Here is a 23320-nt window from a genome sequence, read left to right as displayed (position 1 = left end):
CCCAGTCGGTAAACATGTCCGTGCGGGTGGGTTTTGAGATAGGGCTTCCCCCCAGGGTTAGTTGACCCAAAAATTTTGTACCAATTTCGTGTTTTTGTGGGACCATGATCTTAATCTTAACGCTTAAATCGGTGCACACATCTCCGAGATCTGGCGTTTTTGAAAATTGGGGTAAGGGGGAGGGTCCGCCCTCCCCTCAGATATCAAAAAAAGAAGTTCCCCCTTTTCAGCAGGGGCCCAAACTCTACTATCTGTGAAAATTTCAAAAATCGGTTCAGCCGTTTTTGAATCTATACGGAACAGACAAACAAACAAAGCGCAACAATTTCATTTTTCTATAATAGAAGATTTCCAATATTTTTTTTCGAGTTTAAAAATACACCATAAATTGTAAATTCGAGCTGTTTGTTCAAGCAATTCCCGTACGAAAGCGAATACAAGAACTACGACCACCATCATATAAATTATCTCTATTCATTGGGGGCTTTTCATGTTGTCGTATTAAATCTCTGTCTTATGTTTTTATGATAAAATAAATTCATAAAATTATTGTGTGATGCGGCAATGTGATGTGATGCGATCCGATGCGATGTGGTGTCGTCATATAGTAGTTGGACATAAAATTCAAAACAGAGTCAAGAGAGAAAAAAAAAAGGAAACAAGCAACGTAGAACACTTGTATCGCTCATATTGTGCAAAAAAAAAAAAAACGAAGACGACTCATCATAAATAAGGCGAGACATGGCTGATATCAGATACTAGCTCCCCATAAGGGGTTGCTAAACTAAGCTAACAGACCATCAGATAGACTGGTAGTCGGAAGAAGGAAGGAACGAGGTAAGAAAAGGTATAAGGTGGCAAAAAGACACGACCAGCCGAACAAACACTAACTAAACAACTCAAGCAGACTGAAATAAAACCATCGGTAGATGGATGGATGAATGTTTGTACCTATCACCATTACCCAGACCAGCAAGTGCTGCATGCCAAATCTTACTTACGCCCGTGACACGCAATTTCAAGCGGTCATAACTTTTAACATACTCATGGAACTCCCCTTAGTTTTGTGTCGTCGAATCTTCGAAAAAAGATTATCTTCTTTTGGCTTTGCTTCCCATTTACTATCGCTTTTGGTGATTGCAGGCGATAGAAGCCCAGCACTTGCCTTGCCGTCATCGCCCCTTTGAAAGCGGTTCTTTTTCTTTGCTTGTGACTTTTATTCTCAATGAGTGAATGAACGACGGCGAAACGTTCTCACCTTTTTCTTGTCATGTGTCGCTGTTGTCCCCAGCAACAACACGACACGATAGCTGCTGTGTGTTCTTGTTGTACAAGTGTTTGGTGGGATATCAGTTTTACGGTTGTTCCTAAAACATCTCCATAAAACTCCAGCAAAACAGAGCCGCAAAGCAGGCATCGGTCACAGGGATGAACCAGCAGCACAACGACAGCAGCGACAGCAACAAAGATGGAAGTGGAAAAAATGAATTATGATAATTGCCATGCAAAAGAGCAGGCGAAATGTCAAAGTGACATCTTTTAATATATGACTATGTTTTCAAGCACTCGAAATCTGATATGTGGTCTTTGGCTACGGTCGTCTACTCTCAGCCACTACGGTTCTTACAAGCCATCTCTCGGGGAGAACAACACAAAAGCATTGAAACAACCGTTTTCAGCCTCACAAAATTCCCACACAAGGCCACACTCAGTAACCACAGAGTCAGTTACGCCAGCGCCGCTACATGCAAACACATAACAATACAACACAGTGGTTTAAGTAGATCAGAGGGTGGTGACAATTCACAATAGCAGCGATTATATTTTATGTTGGTAACAATGGGATACAGGGAAACGACTTTAAGATGGGCAAAAGTGAGAATCGTAAGGACTAGTGAATCTCGGTTTTCATGGATACCTACGAACATTGAAAAACGATAATGCAATTCGGTGTCGAATCCGATGCAGAATTCAAGCAGATGTCATTATCATAATGATAACCGCAACCGAAAACCTGGGAAGAAATATTCCACTCTCGAAACACAACATCAAAGACCTACAATATATAAAGATACAGTATTTCAATTGCGCCTTTTGGATGCCAGATGTCATTAGTAAGAATGGGCCCATCAATTATATTTTAGTTGCAAGTAGTGGTCAACAGGTGTTGTTGGTCAAAATGGACCTAATCTTTCTTAGAGATATTCCAAATGTAAACTTGTTAGCATGGCCGCCTATGACGCTGAACGCCTGGGTTCGAATCCTGGCGAGACCATCAGAAAAAATGTTCAGCGGTGGTTTTCCCTCCTAATGCTGGCAACATTTGTAAGGTACTATGCCATATAAAACTTCTCTTCAAAGAGATTTCGCACTGCGGTACGCCGTTCGGACTCGACTATAAAAAGGGGGCCCCTTATCATTGAGCTTAAACTTGAATCGGACTGCACTCATTGACAAGGAGACATATGGCCCTGTTCCTTAATGGAATGTTCATGAGCAAAATTTGCATTTGAATCCCTAAATAAATTTATTTATTATTAAATATATTTATCGATTAATCCGCACATGTACTGGACTAGTATATATTTACTTTTTGTATTTAGAATATGTGGTAGTGGTTCCATTCCAATAAAAACAATGTCATCTATGCGTTGTCCCTAATCGACTTTTTCAAATGCTGTATCTTATTGTATTGTATGTTTTATCATTTGCGCTTTTTGGATACCACATGTCGATAGTAAAAATTGGCCCCATCTCTCAGTTTCATTATAGTTACATATAGTGATCAATAGATGCCGTTAGTCAAAAGAGACCAAATCTTTTTTTCCGATTTTCCTAAAATTGCATAATTAAAGTGTAATTTTGCATCAGAGTGCCCTTAAATAATTATATTTATCGATTACATTAAACCTCACATGCACTTTGGTAGGATATATGTACTTTTTATGTAAAATGCTATAGCGGTCCCATCCCAATGACTACAATGCCATCTATGCTTCAAAATTATCCCTAATCGACTTTTTGAAATGCCGTATCTTTACGTATTGTACTCTTTGACAACATTTCATACTGATAAGACTCAAGCCGATGAATTCAAGAACAATGAGGTTGAAGTGAAATATACAGTGTTGACAATTAACAAAAGATTATATTATATTATTTAAGTACCCCGAAAATATTTGGCGGTAGATTCAATGTTTAAGAACGATGAGATCCCGAACTTTACAAATAGCTCCAATACAGAAAGTTTTCAATTTGGCTAAATGATGGAGTTGGAAACGTGATTTAAAGTCAAATCCAGTGTGATTGATATACAATAAGGTCAGTGCCATAACGATTACCGCAAACGAAATCCTTAAAACTCGGGATTTTCTACAAACGGACCACGAATTCAAGGAAAATATGGTTGAAGTGAGATGTTTTGTATTGACAATTCACAATAGCTTAGATTAGAGGCCACCGTAGCGCAGAGGTTAGCATGTCCGCCTATGACGCTGAACGCCTGGGTTCGAAACCTGGCGAGACCATCAGACTTTTCAGCGGTGATTTTGCCCTCCTAATGCTGGCAACATTTGTGAGGGACTATGCCATGGAAAAACTTCTCTTCAAAGATGTGTTGCACTGCGGCACGCCGTTCGGACTCGGCTATAAAAAGGAGGCCTCTTATCATTGAGCTTAAACTGGAATCGGACTGCACTCATTGATATGTGAGAACATTGCCCCTGATCCTTGGGCAAAATTTGCTATTTGCATTATTACAGCAAATGAAACCATGGAGAGGAACTTTCCACTCTTAAAACTCAGGAATAAAGACCAAAGGTTCAAGCACGATGAGGTCAAAGTGAGATATTTTTGGGGACAATTCACAATAGCATAGAATATACTGCGTTTCTACATCAAATGAAATCCTCCAGAGGAATCATCCTCTCCTGAAACTCTAAATCAGATCCGTATAACAAATCATGAATGCAAACACAATGGGATCGAAGTGAGATAATTTTGCCTGGATAATTCACAATGGCTTTGATTATACAAATTTACTATAGCAAAAGAAATCTTGGGGAGGTTTCTTCCACTCTTGGAATCAGGCTTTTCGACGAACTGTATGCAATCTCAAGACAATGAACTAAAGGACGATGACGTAGAAGGGCAATATTGTTTTAAAAATTCACAATATCATATATTTCTAACGTCATTAATCCAAATCAAGCACTGTAGAGTAATCTTCCGCTTTCGTATCGAATAAAATTTCAACTCGTTTTCAATAGAAGTTATACCTCTTGTATATACATTTCTCTATCAATGTTTTTAGAAAATATGATCGATTTAAACATGCGCGTTCTTAATTTCAAAATTTCCCATTCAATAATAAGATAGATAATTCACAATAAAGAGATTCCGAACGATTTTACTCGTGCGAACTTTATGGCAGTTCTCAAGACCAAAAATTCGAGGACGATGAGGTTAAATTGAATTATTATATGTTGGTAATTCAGATGCATTACCACAGCAAACGAAATTCTACTCTTAAAACTCAGGGGCCGAATTACCGCATACGTGATCGAGTGCGCTTTCGTATCGAATGAAATTTCATCTTGTATATAATGGGTCTTATCTCACTTGTATATAAATTGGTATGTCCGAGTTTTAAAAAGAAATCCCGATTTAAAATTTCGCGTTCTTAAATTTCAAAAATTCCCTTTCAATAAAGGGATACATCATTCACAATATTTTCGGTAAGTTTCACTCGTTCACGTATGCGGTAATTCGGCCCCTTGGATTTTCGAAAACACAAAGGCTGTAGTCAAGACCACGGATTTAAGGACAATGTTGTGGAAGGGAAGTATTCTGTTTTGTCGATTCACAAATGAAATACTGTAAATAAAATTTTCCACTTTTGAAACTCAAGATTTTCTATGTACAGTAACGCTCTTCTCAACACCATGAACAGTGTGACAATTCACAATTCTGTGTTGACAATTCACAATAGCTTAGATTATACCGCATTGCTACAGCAAGCTAAGTATTGCGGAGGGATTAGGATTTTCTACGATCAGTATGGCAGTACTCATGAACTCAAGGACGAAGTTTAGAATGCGATTTGGGGCCAACTTTGGTCTACGTCAATTGCCATTCCTCTTCGTTTACAACTAACATGAGATAGAATCATCCTTCCTTCTATTTAGCCCCAATAAGACAATTTTGTAAAACCGCTTAACACCACTGTTCCTTTTCGCATGTAAATAAAATCGCATTTTACATTGGCGTTGGCTGTGGCAAAAATTCTTGTTCTTGATGTGAACGAAGCAAAATCATGATGGAAACGATAATGCTGCTGATGAAGATAACAGTCAAACCAGCAACATCTTCACTATGTCCGTCTGTTTGTCTCCTGCTAATGCAACAACAACAAAATATATCTAAAATTTGCAAAAACTGTCTAAAATTTATAAAAAAATCTTGTCAAATCTTAAAACATACAAAGATAAAAGTCAACAAAGCTACTGAAGTTTTCCTTAACTTCAACAAGGTTTGAAAGAAATGTTGCAGCGTGAATTCTTAGGGAATATTAAATTCCAAACCCAGTTTGTTCCTTGTGTGCTCCGAAAAACCAGATGGAGAAGCCAAACAACCCAAAAAAAAAAAAACACCCCAATGGTATCAGGATATCAACAGTGTTAACAACAAACCTCAAAAAAGAGGTGGAGCTCAGAACCACGACACCCAAAGAGATTCTTTTTGTCATCTCAATTCCCAAATATGCAACCAAGCATGATGATGCATGCGTATAAAATGTTGGATGGATGGATGTATGTACATATGCTGGAGCTGGTGTTGGCTGCTGCTGAAATACGAGCGTGTGACACGAGTAAAGTCAAGAACTATAATTTTTGCTGTTCCTGGTAAAAGAACAACAACAGCAACAAAAACATTAACAGCAGCAACACGAACTATTGCGGCCGACTAAAGTAAGTGAAACCAGTAAAGGAAACTCAAACAGACATTTGCTCACACACACAAACCCCCAAAAACCACAGCAAACGTATCACCAGTAAGGCATGTTGCAAGTAGTGGACCGTTTTAAGCACTACTACTACATCATGGTGGCAATTGTGGGCAGGCAACTGGAACTCGGAATGGAGGACGTAACATAGCAAACACATGTCATGCGTTCGACGCAGCTACCACACACTCGGTTGCTCTAAAAATACAATCACTTTTATCGGGAGCAAACAACGACGTCAGTGCCTGTAGTGTGGCATGGTGTTATGTCGTGGTGGCGAATGTGAATGCGAATACAGTTGGCCGGCCGTATGCACATAAACTGTTTTGAGAAATGTAAAGAAATGCTTTAAAGTGTCACGAATTATCATCATAATTTTTCATAAGGAAGGACAGTGGGGTCAAATTTTTCATAAGAAAGGACAATGGGGTAAAAGGAACATTGAAAAAGAAGAGAAGAATTTTGTAGAGTTTCCTGGTAGACGACTGGGAAGAAGTCTCTGGTAAACGACTGGGAAGGAGTCTTTGGTAAAAATTGGGAAGTGTCTCGTGGGGGATGCGAAGTAGACCATTGCCTAAGAGTCTCTGGTTGAGGTCTGGAAACAAGTCTCTGGTAGACGACAGGGAAGGGGTCTCTGATAAACGACTAGGAAGGAGTGTTTGGTAGACGATTGGGAAGTCTGATAGACGACTGCAAAGGAGTCTCTTGATGACAACTGTGAAGGAGTCTCTGCAGATGATTGGGAAATAGTCTCTGACAGACGACTGGAAGAAGTCTCTGGTAGACGACTGGAAGGAGTCTCTTGTAGACGACTGGGAGGAGTCTCTGGTAGACGACTGGGAAGGAGTCTCTGGTAGACGACTGGGAAGGAGTCTCTGGTAGACGACTGGAAAGGAGTCTCTGGTAGTCGACTGGAAAGGAGTCTCTAGTAGACGACTGGGAAGGAATCTCTGGTAGATGACTGGGAAGGAGTCTCTGATAGACGACTGGTAAGGAGTCTCCGATAGACGACTGGTAAGGAGTCTCTGGTAGACGACTGAGAAGGAGTCTCCGATAGACGACTGGGAAGGAGTCTGTGGTAGACGACTGGGAAGGAGTCTCTTGTAGACGACTGGAAAGGAGTCTCTGGTAGACGACTGGAAAGGAGTCTCTGATAGACGATTGGGAAGGAATCTCTGGTAAACGACTGGGAAGGAGTCTCTGGTAGACGATGAGAAGGAGTCTCCGATAGACGACTGGTAAGGAGTCTCTGGTAGACGACTGGGAAGGAGTCTGTGGTAGACGACTGGGAAGGAGTCTCTGGTAGACGACTGGAAAGGAGTCTCTGATAGACGATTGGGAAGAAATCTCTGGTAAACGACTGGGAAGGAGTCTCTGATAGACGACTGGGAAGGAGTCTCTGGTAGACGACTGGGAAGGAGTCTCTGGTAGACGACTGGGAAGGATTCTCTGGTAGACGATTGGGAAGGAGTCTCTGGTAGACGACTGGGAAGGAGTCTCTCGTAGACGACTGGGAAGAGTCTCTTGTAGACGACTGGGAAGAGATCTCTGGTAGAAGACTGGAAGAAGTCTCTTGTTGACAACTGGAAAGGATTCTCTGGTAGACGACTGGGAAGGAGTCTTTGGTAGATGACTGGGAAGGAGTCTCTGGTAGACGACTGGAAAGGAGTCTCTGATAGACGATTGGGAAGAAATCTCTGGTAAACGACTGGGAAGGAGTCTCTGATAGACGATTGGGAAGGAGTCTCTGGTAGACGACTGGGAAGAGATCTCTGGTAGAAGACGGGAAGAAGTCTCTTGTTGAGAACTGGGAAGGATTCTCTGGTAGACGACTGGGAAGGAGTCTCTGGTAGACGACTGGGAAGGAGTCTCTGGTAGACGACTGGGAAGGAGTCTCTGGTAGACGACTGGGAAGGAGTCTCTGGTAGACGACTGGGAAGGAGTCTCTGGTAGACGACTGGAAAGGAGTCTCTGGTAGACGACTGGGAAGGAGTCTCTGGTAGACGACTGGGAAGGAGTCTCTGGTAGACGACTGGGAAGGAGTCTCTGGTAGACGACTGGGAAGGAGTCTCTGGTAGACGACTGGGAAGGAGTCTCTGGTAGACGACTGGGAAGGAGTCTCTGGTAGACGACTGGGAAGGAGTCTCTGGTAGACGACTGGGAAGGAGTCTCTGGTAGAAGACGGGAAGAAGTCTCTTGTTGAGAACTGGGAAGGATTCTCTGGTAGACGACTGGGAAGGAGTCTCTGGTAGACGACTGGGAAGGAGTCTCTGGTAGACGACTGGGAAGGAGTCTCTGGTAGACGACTGGGAAGGAGTCTCTGGTAGACGACTGGGAAGGAGTCTCTGGTAGACGACTGGGAAGGAGTCTCTGGTAGACGACTGGGAAGGAGTCTCTGGTAGACGACTGGGAAGGAGTCTCTGGTAGACGACTGGGAAGGAGTCTCTGGTAGACGACTGGGAAGGAGTCTCTGGTAGACGACTGGAAAGGAGTCTCTGGTAGACGACTGGGAAGGAGTCTCTGGTAGACGACTGGGAAGGAGTCTCTGGTAGACGACTGGGAAGGAGTCTCTGGTAGACGACTGGGAAGGAGTCTCTGGTAGACGACTGGGAAGGAGTCTCTGGTAGACGACTGGGAAGGAGTCTCTGGTAGACGACTGGGAAGGAGTCTCTGGTAGACGACTGGGAAGGAGTCTCTGGTAGACGACTGGGAAGGAGTCTCTGGTAGACGTCTGGGAAGGATTCTCGGGTAGGGGACTGAGAAGGAGTCTTTAGTAATTGATTGGGGAAAGGTCTCTGCAGACGACTGAGGAGTTTCTGGTATGCGAGAGAGAAGGAATCTCTGGTTGACAACTGGATAGTAGTCTTAGGTAGATAATTGGCAAAAAATCTCTGGTAGACAACTAAGAAAGAATCTTTCATAGGATTCTCGGTAGGAATCACTGGTTGACGACTGGGAAAGAGTCTCTGGTAGACGACTCGGAATTAGTCTCTGGTAGACAATTTGGAAGGAGGGTCTGGTAGACGACTTGAAGGAATCTCTGGTTGATGACTGGAAGGAGTTCGTAGTAGACGACTTGAAGGAGTCTCTGGTAGACGACGGGATAAGAGTCTATGGTAGACGACTGGAAAGGAGTCTATGGTAGCCGGCTGGGAAGAAGTCTATGGTAGACGTCTGGGAAACAGTCTGTGGTAGACGGCTGGGAAGGAGTTTTTAGAAGGTGTGTGAGTAGGAGTCTCTGGTATACGATTGGAAGGGAGTTTCTTTATAGACGACTGGGAAGAAGTCTCTGGTAGATGATGGGGAAGAAATACCTGGTGGACGACTGGGAAGGTATCTCTGGTGGACGAATGAAAAGGAGTCTCTGGTAGACAATTCGGAAGTTGTCTTTGGTAGACGACTGAGATCCTTTGGTAGGCCGTTGGGAAGGAGTCCCGGTCAAACGACTTGGAAGGAGTTTCTGGTAGGCAACTGGTAAGGAGATTTTGGTAAACCATTGGGAAGGAATCCCTGTTAGAAGTACTTGAGTTTAAGGTAGATGGCTGGGAAAGAGTCTTTGGGAAAGAAAGAGTTTATTGTAGACAGCTGGGAAGGAGTCTCTTGCAAACAACTGAAAAAATGTCTTCGGTAGACGACTGGGAAAGAAAATCTCGTAGCCGACTAACAGAAGCCTTGTAGAAGGTATCTCGGCAGAGAAAAAGTCTTTTATAGGCAATTGGAATGGAGTCTCTTGCATACCGATCGAAAGGAGTCTCTTGTAGACGACTAGAAACGAGTATTTTGAAGATAACTGGGAAGTAGCATGGGATATACTCTGGGAAGGAATTTTTTATGTGGGGAGGGGGCTTTTCTGAAGGCTGGGTAGAATTTCTTTTAAATGACTTAATTAGGGTATCTTGCAAGTGATAAGACAAGATTGTGTTATGGAAATCCGGAAAAGTGGCGCTTTTAGGCGGCTGCAAAATGTCTGTGTATGTGTTTTTTTTTAATCCGACTGGTTAATACTCCTTTGCTCCTTAGATTCGCACCCCTAGATTATTTTTAGTGAAGTTTTCCTAATTTTCATCCCATTGTGCAATGCCGTTGCATGTTCTTTAGCCATATCATCAACATCGTACACGTCGTCGACAATGACGATGATGATGACGATGTCATCTTCATCAGCATCATTTGGCCATATGATGAATAGTCGATTGTTTGTTTTTGGTTTATGCACTTTACGTTGCTGTTATGGCTGCCGGTTCTTGGTTTGGTTCGACTTTGCTGAGCTCCACGAGACCAGCATCACCAAACCACACATCTGGTTACACATAACCACACCAACAAGACATAATGCATACAAACTGGCATCGAATCAGATTCATATTCAGATTTTCATAACCTACCATCATCGTTGCTTACCATAGCAGGCATGGTGCACGTACACTTGCCACTGCATATATAGGATAAACATACAAGTGTGGCAAGCCAAAATCGAAATGGATCTTGAATGGATATAAACATATTCATGTCTTAAACTATGTTTGTATACTCGCATAGTAATATGCATGTATGTATGTGCAAATCTAGATTTCCCATTCGTAATATCTGCTGTTGGTTTGGTTGTACATGAACACATTGGGAGGTGACATAAATTGTAGTCGTCATCATCATCGTCAGTTCTCCGGCATTCACATGCAATATTACAAGAACAATATGGCATGTAACAACCACAGCCACATCACCGTTCAACATTCAACATTCTTATGTTGCCTTGTAACGCTAGCTTTCTTGTATTACAGGTAGAAGTAGTTAGTGGTAGGGCAACACTTTACAGATTTTACTTTGTTGTATGTTGGCCCAAGATATGATTGCAGTTAGCCACCATGCAACACACCACTTATCGTTGCCATCATCATCGTGAGCTGCAGCACCATCATCAGCCTTGTGCAAATATTAACAATGAAAATCATATGACCAGTAAATCGAGGCTCACCAAAACCTGAACAGATAAAATCTTTTAACTTTTTTTGTTTGTTTTTATCATTTATATGTAATCTTAGCAAGGGGGAAAAGTGGGAGAAAAACTGAAATGTATGGCCCATGGTTTGAGCCATTCATCAAGCATGTTTTTTGCGAGCTCACTCATATCAAGATTTACACCACCGCCATTAAATATGGGGGGGGGGGGGGGGGGGCAGAGAATATTGAAAATAAAACTCACCTATTCAGGGTCATTTGACAGCTGAAGGTGTTAATGGAGGGAATTGTCAGGTTGAAGCTGAAGTAATACATTTTGTAACTAAAGTTTCCAAAAAAATCCAGTTTGAAGGAAATTTTCTAGGAAAATTCTAAGATTTTGTGGAAATTTTGTACTTTTGCTATGGTTTATTAAAATTAAACTTAGCAAGAACTGATAGACCCCTTAACTATTGAATTGACTTCTTAGACAACTGGAAGTGCAATTCTTAAAATGTTTACTTTCACCACATATATCAATTGATGTAAATAAATTCAATTGAAATGGAATTGGACCCGAATATTGGATTTTTACTTGCTTCATCTCGGTTCAACTCTTCAAACTCAGATTAAACTGAGTTTCCAGATTCATAACTTAAAATGATTGTATCTCCTTAATTCAATGTCAAGACTCATTACTTAAAATGCTTGTATCTCCCTTACTCCCAGTCCTACCTGTGCAAAATCTTCAATGCCATTTGGTAAACATTTAAATGAACCCACATCTACATACGTTTAACGGAAATAACACCTTTTACACTTGCCCTTTTACTCTCGTCCGTCATTCCCTTCCTCCGGTGGCCTATAATTATCTAAGATGATTAGGTCTAAATCAGAGCAAATTATAACATTTGTGGTGATAACGAAGATATTTCTTTGGATTATGCCGCTCTTTTAAGGTAGGATTGAAGGAAATCCCCTATTACGCATGCGTAGGCAGACTTTGGTATAAGTCTCAACATCATCATGATGATTATTATCAACCTGATCTGCCACATGTATTTAAGGGCAATTATCTTTTCATCTCTTTGGCATTGGCCACAGCCATACCGACCACGGGCCATGGCAAGATAGCAGACAATTGTTAAGACCCTTCGAAGAAGCCAAGAAAGATGCTGATTTTCATTTGCTTAGTCTTGTATGGCCGTGATTTTTTCGAATCGTCATCGTCTCACAAATTATGAGTTTGAAATGGAAAATTATAGATTTGCTGTTGCAATTTTATTACGACTTCCTCTGGCTTGAAAAGCAAATTTGATACAATATTTTTTTTTTTTGGTTTTTTTTGGTATCAGGTTTAAGAATAAAATGAAATACGTTTGTTGGCTACTGTTGGTGTCATTACGATTATTGAAACTGAAAATTATATTGTGCAAAATCACTGAAATGTGTACATAACCCTAAGCTGGTACCCTATGATTATGGACCAAAATATACTCAAGAGAAAATATGTGTATTTTAGATTTAATCACAGGAATTTGCTGGGTTATAATTCGTGCGTGGTTATTTGTAGGAATGCAATTGCTACTGTTGGCATTGCAAGATTATGAAGAAGAGGTGGTTTTTCAATGAGAAAAGCAAAAGTTGTTAACCATTGCAGCCCAGACTACACTTTTCAGTCATGAGGGGCCTCATCAATGTAGTTAAATTTTAGAAAAAAATTGTAAAGTCAAAGGTCGACTGGTATTTATACAATACCGGCTATGAATTGTTATTCAATTTGATTCGGATGGTGCGTTTTAGCCTTTTTCTTTTCTACATCCTATAAATATTGGGTTGCCCAAAAAGTAATTGCGGATTTTTCATATAGTCGGCGTTGACAAATTTTTCCACAGCTTGTGACTCTGTAATTGCATTCTTTCTTCTGTCAGTTATCAGCTGTTATTTTTAGCTTGCTTTAGAAAAAAAAGTATATTTGATTAAAGTTCATTCTAAGCTTTATTAAAAATGCATTTACTTTCTTTTAGAAAAACCGCAGTTACTTTTTGGGCAACCCAATATAATAGTTTCTTTAAGCTAATCGAAAATATTTAATAAATCAAGCCATGTTTTGAATTTAACGGACAATAGCGTGGCGGCACCTAGCGGGTAATAGTTGCGAAAGGCGAAGGAGGCCACAATTGTGAATGCCAATAGAAGCGAAGTATATGAGTGTGCATAGGCATAGCCCGCAAACAAAAGAAAGAGTTCGCCAACGGTAAGCGCCCTTGGGCCGAATTGTCGCATACGTCAACAAGTAAAACCGTTAGAAATCTCTCTATTGTGAATTATGTATTTCTTTATAGAAAGAGAATTTTTTCATATTTTTAAATCCATCATGATTTATTAAAAATGTTACATTAGAATGTGTATAAAAGTGGTATAACATACAATCAATACCAGATAAAATTCCATTCGATACGAAAGTGCTCTCGATTAAGTATGCGGTAATTCGGACCCTGGAGTGGACTTGTACTACACTACAAAAGAAATTGTATACAAACATGCCAACAGGCTATAGCTGTTTATGTGACCTACTTGTACCAAAGACATACGAGGGTTGCCTTTTATATTTCAGGATAAGAGAACAAAAACAAATATTAATCATCAAAATTTGCTTTATTGTTTTTCAAAATATTCCACACTAAATATTCCCCTATACACTTTTGCATGCGTTTGAATCAATTGCCGAAGCACTTGTGCCACTCTGATTAAGATATCTCCAAAACATGCATTCTGAACCCATCAATCGCTTCTTCAGGTGTCGAAAAACGTTGACCTCTCATTTTATTTTTTACGTACGGGAATAAAAAGAAGTCATTTGGTGTCTAGTCAGGACCATATGGCGAATGACTCATCAAATCGATGTTTTGAGTGCTCAAAAATGCAGTTGTTTCGTATTTTTTATCGACACGAGCCCACTAATCGCTGAGTTGCACTAATCGCTGATTTTGACACATAGCGCACTCTGTTTTTTGTTATTGGGTAACTGCACTTAGCTATATCGATTTATCATAGTTACGTTAAGTCATTGGTCTATGGAAACAAGCCGACGACGTTGTAAGAGCTCAGAGCCAACATTGAACGGGAAATAGCGACCGCTTCGGCTGAAATGTATGGCCGAGTCATCGAAATTTATGACCAACGTATTGACAAACGTGCCCTCCGAGGGCATATGAACAAAGTCGAATTTCATTCATAAATGTGTTGATTGTACTTTAAGCCAAAAATAAAGTTTTTGAAATATCTCAAATGGTTTGTGTTCTATAAAAAAAAAAGTTGTCAATTATTGTAGTTCCTTACTGGAAGACCCTATAGTTGAATAAATGTTGTAATTTAATGAAAAATTATAGAAAATATATAAAAATCAATTTGTGTTTGTATGCTGGTTTGTTCCGTATATATTTTGTAGAAGGGACCTTTGGTGAAAATTGATACCAGAAGGTAGGGGGAATGGAACACTCCCCCTTATCCTTATTTTCAACAATACCAGATCTCGAATTTCGGTGTGGCGATTGAAGCGAAATTTTTTTTGCGCTCTTATAAAGGGTGATTTTTTTGAGGTTAGGATTTTCATGCATTAGTATTTGACAGATCACGTGGGATTTCAGACATGGTGTCAAAGAGAAAGATGCTCAGTATGCTTTGACATTTCATCATGAATAGACTTACTAACGAGCAACGCTTGCAAATCATTGAATTTTATTACCAAAATCAGTGTTCGGTTCGAAATGTGTTCAAATTTTGACAAATTTTGTTCAGCGATGAGGCTCATTTCTGGTTGAATGGCTACGTAAATAAGCAAAATTGCCGCATTTGGAGTGAAGAGCAACCAGAAGCCGTTCAAGAACTGTCCATGCATCCCGAAAAATGCACTGTTTGGTGTGGTTTGTACGCTGGTGGAATCATTGGACCGTATTTTTTCAAAGATGCTGTTGGACGCAACGTTACGGTGAATGAACACATTTCGAACCGAACACTGATTTTGGTAATAAAATTCAATGATTTGCAAGCGTTGCTCGTTAGTAAGTCTATTCATGATGAAATGTCAAAGCATACTGAGCATCTTTCTCTTTGACACCATGTCTGAAATCCCACGTGATCTGTCAAATACTAATGCATGAAAATCCTAACCTCAAAAAAATCACCCTTTAGTAACCCAAATTTTGTATTCAAATTTGGGGTGGGTGACAAGGGGACCTCCCCACCCCTTAAATCCACCAAATGGTTATATCATGACAATATGGGACACAAATGAAAGGTACGAGTATTTGAAAAGAGAAAACAAATCAGATATCCAATTGTAGGGTCAAGTGTATGGGGGCCAACCCCACCCCCAAATACGACATAGTTACCGACCATGACAATATGCGGCTCAAATTAAAGATATTTGAAAGTAGAATACAAATCTTGTATTCATTTTCGGGACGGATCGTCTGAGTGTCTATACTGAATATAGGGCTCAAATAAAAGGAATTTGGGAGAAGAAAACGAATATGATATCCAATTGAGGGACCAAGTGTCTGGATGTCCATCCTACTCCCAAATACCCCCTAAAACGGAGATATTTGCCGGCCATAGTAATATTGGGCTCAAAATAAAGGTATTTGGAAAAACAGGATGAATTTGAGGTGCCGTCCCACTCCCAAACAGGACTTATTTGCAGACCATGGCAATATGGAGCTAAACTGACACGGTTCAGCTAGTAGAAAATAAGATTTAAAAAAAAAAACACACAGTGTCTCTCTCTCTTAAATTTCATAAAAACATGGTTTATTACAACCCTGGACATCCGATGAGTAAGCTCAGGATAGAATGAAGCATGTTTTCACAAGTTGGTTAATAATTTTACTTAATGTAAATAGTCCCATTATAAGCTGAAGGTGACGGTGACAGTGAAGAACGTTGGAAAGGAAAGACATTTCAAACACGTGCCAAACAAATGCAATTAGGATCGATTAGGAAAATGTTTGCTGGGCTATGTAACACCACTTATGTATAAACTCTCATCACTTATGTTAAGTAAATTTCACTATGATAATAAAATTTAACGAATATTTTTTTCTTGTTTTCCAGTGTATTTGGAACTAGGCGCTGCTCACGTTGTCTGGCCTCTATCGGTGCTGCAGAATTGGTGATGAGGGCGCGAAATTTAGTATTTCATGTGACCTGTTTTTGCTGTGTCGTCTGCCAGAGTCCTCTGACAAAAGGTGATCAATATGGAATAATAGATGCCCTCATCTATTGTAGGTAAGTTGCCAAAATTTTTATTTTTCATGGAGAAACAAATAATCGAAGAGAATCGAATTGTGTTAGGGCGCCCTCTAGGGCCCTAAAATTTTATATCGGAAGATCGGTTCAATGGGAGCTATGTATATCAGATAACATACCGATTCGAACGATACTCTACACTGTTGTTGGAGGTTATAGCTGAAGTAATCAGACAAAATTTGAACCAAATTGAATAAGAATAGCGCCCTCTAGAGAGTAAAGAACTTATAGATTGATTTGTATGAGAGTTATATCAGATGATGGACAGATTTGAACCATACTCCTCACAGATTTAGGAGGTCATAAGAGATATAATCTTGCAAAAGTTCGGCCTAAACGTTTAATAATTGCCCACTCTAGGGGCTTAAGAAGTGAAATCTGAAGTTCGGTTTATGTGGGAGCTATATCACTTTATTTATCACTAACAAAAAAAGAAGGCCATGGAGGCCATCATAGCGCAGAGGTTAGAAGGTCCGCCTATGACGCTGAACGCCCGGATTCAAATCTTGGCGAGAACATCTCGCCGGGTTTTCGGTGGTAGTCTCCTCCTATTTCGGACGACATTTGTGAGGTACTATTCCATGTAAAAACTTCTCTTCAAAGAGGTGTCGCACTGCGGTACGCCGTTCGAACTCACCTATAAAAAAAGAGGGCCCCTTACTATTGAGCTTAAAATTTGAATCGGACAGCACTCGTTGATGTGTGAGAAGTTTGCCCCTGTTCCTAAATGGAATATTCAAGGGCAAATTTACATTTGCAAAGAAGAAGACATCGTGCAAAATTTTAGCCATAACGGGTAAGGAAGCAAACTAATTTGGACCCTACTCGACATAAGTGGTTATACGGAGGTCATAAGGGAAGTCACCGTGCAGGGTAGTCATCATGCAAAATTTCATCCAAAACGCTCTCTAGATACTCAAGAAATATTATCGAGAGAATAGTTTATGTGGCAGTTATGTCAGCTTATGAAGCAATTGGGACCATACTCAACATAGATCTTCAAGGCCATAGAAGAAATCGGATAAGAATTGCACCCTCTAGAGGCTCAAGATGTATAATCGGGAGATCAGTTTTTTTTGGGAGATATATCTGCTGATAACCCGGTTTGAACCAAATTTGGCAGAGTTGTTGAAAATCATAACAGAAGTCATTGTACGAAGTTTCAATCAAGTTGGCTGCGAATTGCGTTTTTAGGGGTCCAAGAAATCAAATCCGTAGATGGCGCCCTCTACAGGCTTAAAAAGTAATTTCCGGAAATGGGTTTCTATGGAAGTTTTATCAGAAAATAACTCGCCTCGAACCATATTCTACACAGAAGTTGAAGATCATAGCAGAAGTTATCGGGCTAATCGGTTAATAATCAGACTAATCGGTTAATAATTGCCCACTCTAGGGGCTTAAGAAGTGAAATCGAAAGTTCGGTTTCTGATGGGAGCTATATCACTTTATTTACCAATACCAAAAAAAGAAGGCCATGGAGGCCATCGTAATGCAGAGAGTAGCAGGTCCGCCTATGACGCTGAACGCCCGGGTTCAAATCCTGGCGAGAACATCACAAAAAAAAAATTGTTTTCGGTGGTAGTCCCCTCCTATTGCGGACGACATTTGTGAGGTACTATTCCATGTAAAAATTTCTCTTCAAAGAGGTGTCGCACTGCAGTACGCCGTTCGAACTCACCTATAAAAAAGAAGGTCCCTTATTATTGAGCTTAAAATTTGAATCGGACAGCACTCGTTGATATGTGAGAAGTTTGCCCCTGTTCCTAAATGGAATATTCAAGGGCAAATTTACATTTGCAAAGAAGAAGACATCGTGCAAAATTTTAGCCATAACGGGTAAGGAAGCAAATTGATTTGGACCCTACTCGACATAAGTGGTTATAAGGAGGTCATAAGGGAAGTCACCGTGCAGGGTAGTCATCATGCAAAATTTCATCCAAAACGCTCTCTAGATACTCAAGAAGTATTATCGAGAGAACAGTTTATATGGCAGCTATGTCAGCTTATAAAGTAATTGGGACCATACTCAACATAGATCTTCAAGGCCATAGAAGAAATCGGATAAGAATTGCACCCTCTAGAGGCTCAAGATGTATAATCGGGAGATGAGTTTTTTTTGGGAGATATATCTGCTGATAACCCGGTTTGAACCAAATTTGGCAGAGTTGTTGAAAATCATAACAGAAGTCATTGTATGAAGTTTCAATCAAGTTGGCTGCGAATTGCGTTTTTAGGGGCCCAAGAAATCAAATCCGTAGATGGCGCCCTCTACAGGCTCAAAAAGCAATTTCCGGAAATGGGTTTCTATGGAAGTTTTATCAGAAAATAACTCGCCTCGAACCATATTCTACACAGAAGTTGAAGATCATAGCAGAAGTTATCGGGCAAGATTTTAGCCAGATCGGATAAGAAAAGCACTCTCTAGAGGCCCAAGAAGTCAAATCGGGACATTGGTTTATATGGGAACATTAATAGGTTATCGGACCATTTTCACCATATCACACATAGACGTTAGAGGTCGTAGGAGAAAACATTGTGCAAAATTGTACACAAAACGGATAAGAACTGCGCCCTCTAGCGGCTCAAGAAGTGTTATAGGGAGATGGGTTTATATGGAAACATTATCAGTTGATATAAGCAATTTGGACCATACTCAACACAGATGTAGGGGGTCATAAGAAATATCATTGGCTAAAATTTCACCCTTATCGGTTAACAATTGCTCCCTTATTGGCTCAAGAAGTATAATCGGGAGATCGGTTTATATGAAAGCTGTATCAGATTATGAACGGATACGATCATAGGAGGAAACATCAGGGCAAATTTTAGGTAAATCGGATTAAAAAAAACTGCGCCCTCTAGCGGCTAAATAATTATAATCGGGAAATCGGTTTATATAAGATCTACATCAGCTTAAGCCCCGATTTGTACCATACTCAACATAAATGTTGGAGGTCATAGGGGAAGTCATTGTTCCAAATTTCAACCAAGTCAAATGAACATAGCGCCCTCTAGAGTGTAAAGAAGTATTAGCGGGAGTTTGGTCTATATGAGAGCTATGTCAGTTTAAAACCCGATTGGGGCCATACTCGCCATAGATTTTTGGTGTCAAAGCACAAGGCATCCTACCAAATTGCAGTCAAATTAGTTGAAAAGAAGTACAACCAGGAGATCGGTTTATATGAAAGCTGTGTCAGATTATGAACCGATTCGGACCATAGATGCTGGGCGACATAGGAGAAACATCGTGCCAAATTTCAAGCCAAATCTGATTAAAAAAAACAACTGCTCCCTCTAGCGGCTCATTAAGTATAGTCGAGAGATCGGTTTATATTAGAACTATACCAGCTTAAACCCCGATTTAGACCATACTCAACATAGATATTAGTGGTTATTTCAGCCAGATGAAAAGAGCGCCCTCTAGAAGCTAAAGAAGTATAATCGCGAGTTCGGTCTATATGAGAGCTATAATTCGATTTGGACCATACTCCACATAGATGTTGGGTGTCAAAGCACAAGGCATCGTACCAAATTCAGCCAGATGAAAAGAGCGCCCTCTAGAAGCTAAAAAAGTATAATCGGGAGTTCGGTCTATATGAGAGCTATAATTCGATTTGGACCATACTCGACATAGAAATATTTGGGTCAAAGCACAAGGCATCGTACCAAATATTAGCCAAAATCTAGAGCTTCAAGAAGTATAATAGAAAGATCGGTATATCAGCTTATAAACCGATTCGAACCATACTCTATATATATGTCGAGGATCATAGCTAATGTCATCATGCCAACTTTCACCAAAATCGAATGAGAATTGCGAGTTCAAAGGGCTCAAGAACTATCATCGGGAGATCGGCTTAGATTAGAGCTACATATGATGGGCAAAGGAGGAAATATTGATCCGAATTTCGACCAAATCGGATAAGAATTTGACCTCAGACGCTCAAGAATTCAACTCGGGAGATAGGCTTATATGGGAGCTATATGTAAATATGGACTGAATTGGCTCATTTACAAACATAATCGACCTACATCAATAAGAAGTATTTGTGCAAAATTTTGCACAGATACTTCCTATTGATGTAGCTCATTGGGGATTGCATATGGTTCATATCGGTTCAGATTTGAATATAGCCTCCATATAAACCGATCCCCGGATTTGACTTCTTGAGCCCTTAGAAGCCTCAATTTTCATACTATTTGGCTTAAATATTGAACAAAGACTAGAGTTAAGACTTCCAACATCCATGCCAAGTAAGATCCGAATCGGTCAATATACAGATATAGCCCCCATATAAACCGATCCCCAGATTTGATTTCTTGAGCCCTGAGAAGCCTCAATTTTCATCCTATTTGGCTGAAATTTTGAACAAAAACTAGACTTATGATTTCCAACATCCATGCCAAGTAAGATCCGAATCGGTCTATATACAGATATAGCCCCCATATAAACCGATTCCCCAATTTGAATTCTTGAGCCCTTAGAAGCCCCAATTTGCATCCGATTTGGCTGAAATTTGAAACAAAGACGTGAGTAACGACTTCTGATATCCATGCCAAGTATGATCCGAATCGGGCTATAAACAAATATAGTCCCTATATAAACCGATCCCCGAATTTGACTTCTTGAGCCCTTAGAAGTCTCAATTTTCATCCGATATGACTGAAATTTGGTACAAAGACTTGAGTTATGACTTCCAACATCCATGCCATGTATGATCCGAATCGGTCTATATAAAGATATAGCCCCCCTATAAACCGATCCCCGGATTTGACAACTTCAGCCCTTAGAAGCCTAAATTTTCACCTGATTTTGCTGAAATTTGGCCAAAAAACCTATCTTACGACTTACAATATCAGTGCCAAGTTTTATCCGAAAGGTGATGTAGGCCCCCCTGTCCCAATATGACTTCTCGAGTCCAAAATAGTTCAAATACAAACTCAGTTAATATGGCTACAGTTTTAGCGGAATCCCTGGTGGTGGGTACCCACAATTCGGGCCGGCCGAACTTAGCATGCTTTAACTTGTTTTTTATTCTTTTCTTTTTTTACCAATATTCCTAATTTAACAAAGCTTCAATTCATTATTTTGGTTTTTTTTTTTGTAATTTTTCCAGAACTCACTATACTATGGCCCGCGAAGGTGATACCGCCTCAACCAGTTTGGGCTCTGCTGTGGTGCCGGGTGTTGGCGGTGCCAGTTCATATCCATATACAAGTCAATTTGGTTCACCACCGAATGATTCGTCGAGTCCCCACTCGGATCCCACACGTATTGTTCCTAGTAGTATATTTGCATCTGCCTCTCATGTTATGACCGGTCTTCCACAACCACCAAGGCAAAAGGGTCGACCACGTAAACGTAAGCCCAAAGATCTCGAAGCCCTTACTGCCAACATAGGTATGCAATGCAAGTACTGTTCTCTAGCTCCACAAATGAATAGCTTTGATTGACTTTTCTCCAACACTCTTTTGCCCAAACAGATTTAAACACTGAATATCTAGATTTTGGCCGAGGTTCGCATATGAGTGCCTCATCGCGAACAAAACGCATGCGCACCTCATTTAAGCATCATCAATTGCGAACTATGAAATCATATTTTGCCATAAATCATAATCCCGATGCAAAAGATCTAAAACAATTGTCACAAAAAACAGGTTTACCAAAGAGAGTATTACAGGTGAGTGGGCTACTACCAATGGAAAGGCTTAAAAACCCATTTTAATGAAAAAAAAAAAAATATTCATAAATTCCAGGTGTGGTTCCAAAATGCCCGCGCCAAATGGCGTCGCATGATGATGAAACAAGATGGCTCTGGCATGCTGGAGAAAGGCGATGGTACCTTAGATTTGGATAGCATATCAGTCCATAGTCCCACCTCATTTATGATGGGCGGTGGTCAGAGTCCACCACCGCATGGCATGGATTAGTATACGTAGTAGTCCTTACTGTTACAAGGATTCTATCACAGTTCACCTAATATCAACCTCTGCTTCAGCAACACCAACAAGATCAACAGCAACAACAACAACAACAATAACAATAACGAATTATAATAGTTTGCCTAGATAGGGTGAACCATCAATCAACGGCAACCTCTGCTTCAGCAACACCAACAAGATCAACAGCAACAACAACAACAACAATAACGAATTATAATAGTTTGCCTAGATAGGGTGAACCATCAATCAACGGCAGGGACTCATAAATCTACTCTACACACCACTCTCATTTCTCTAATGAACTGATTACCAATGTCGATCATTCGATAGCTCAATCAAAGAATGCATAAGTCACCAATCGCAGAGGAATAACAGCCATGGACTTATGAAAACAATCGATAACAGATAACAGATATACTCAAAGTTTTGCAAAGAAAAAATGCTCGAAATAAGTATTGAATGTAGAAAAACACACACAAACAAATGCTTTGCATAGGTTATGAATAATTATGGTATTTATTTTAGAGTTATTTCTTTCATTTATTAAGGCAGAGAAGGGGAAAAATGTAAAGCCATGTGTATTGAGGTGAAAAAAGGGGAAAAACTAATATGAAATTCGAATCTTACAGACCGTCTTCCATGAAACGCACGGGTTCTTCTTATTGACCTTAATCAAAAAGAGGGTGGAGAGTCGGAGAGAGCAACAAATCGGTGAAACAATATTTTTATTTATAGGCTAAGAATTGCTTCCTTTAGCTGCTCAAGAAGTCATATCAAGGCAGCTGTATGAGGTTATGGACCGATTCGACCCAAACTTGATGAAGATGTTGGATTTCACAGCAAAAATCGTACAAAATTTCAGCCAAATCTGAAATGAATAGCGCCCTCTATAGGGTCAAGAAGAGTAAAACTGATTGGTTGTTGGTGTTGAAGCCTATTCGACCCAAACTTTATTAAGATGTTGGATTTCATTGCAAAAATCGTACAAAATTTCAACCAAATCTGAAATGAGTAGCGCCCTCTATAGGGTAAAGAAGAGCAAAACTGATTGGTTGTTGGTGTTGAAGCCTATTCGACCTAAACTTTTTTAAGGTGTTGGATTTTATTGCAAAAATCGTACAAAAT

The 23320-nt window shown here is 40.1% G+C and overlaps 1 protein-coding gene across 1 annotated transcript in view; it reads left to right on the top strand.

Moving 5' to 3' along the window:
• Nucleotides 1-22284, top strand: part of LOC106088771 (protein apterous) — a 126506-nt gene extending 104222 nt beyond the window's left edge. The window contains exons 6-9 of the mRNA XM_013254444.2: nucleotides 16058-16231; nucleotides 21370-21653; nucleotides 21737-21933; nucleotides 22010-22284. Coding sequence (XP_013109898.1) covers nucleotides 16058-16231; nucleotides 21370-21653; nucleotides 21737-21933; nucleotides 22010-22183 — 829 coding nt within the window. The 3' untranslated portion in view covers nucleotides 22184-22284. The remainder of the gene's footprint in view (nucleotides 1-16057; nucleotides 16232-21369; nucleotides 21654-21736; nucleotides 21934-22009) is intronic.
• Nucleotides 22285-23320: the final 1036 nt, after the last annotated feature.

The sequence above is a fragment of the Stomoxys calcitrans genome, chromosome 5 (genome assembly GCF_963082655.1).
Source record: "Stomoxys calcitrans chromosome 5, idStoCalc2.1, whole genome shotgun sequence".
NCBI lineage: Eukaryota > Metazoa > Arthropoda > Insecta > Diptera > Muscidae > Stomoxys > Stomoxys calcitrans.
This window is presented reverse-complemented; position numbering and strand designations above follow the sequence as displayed.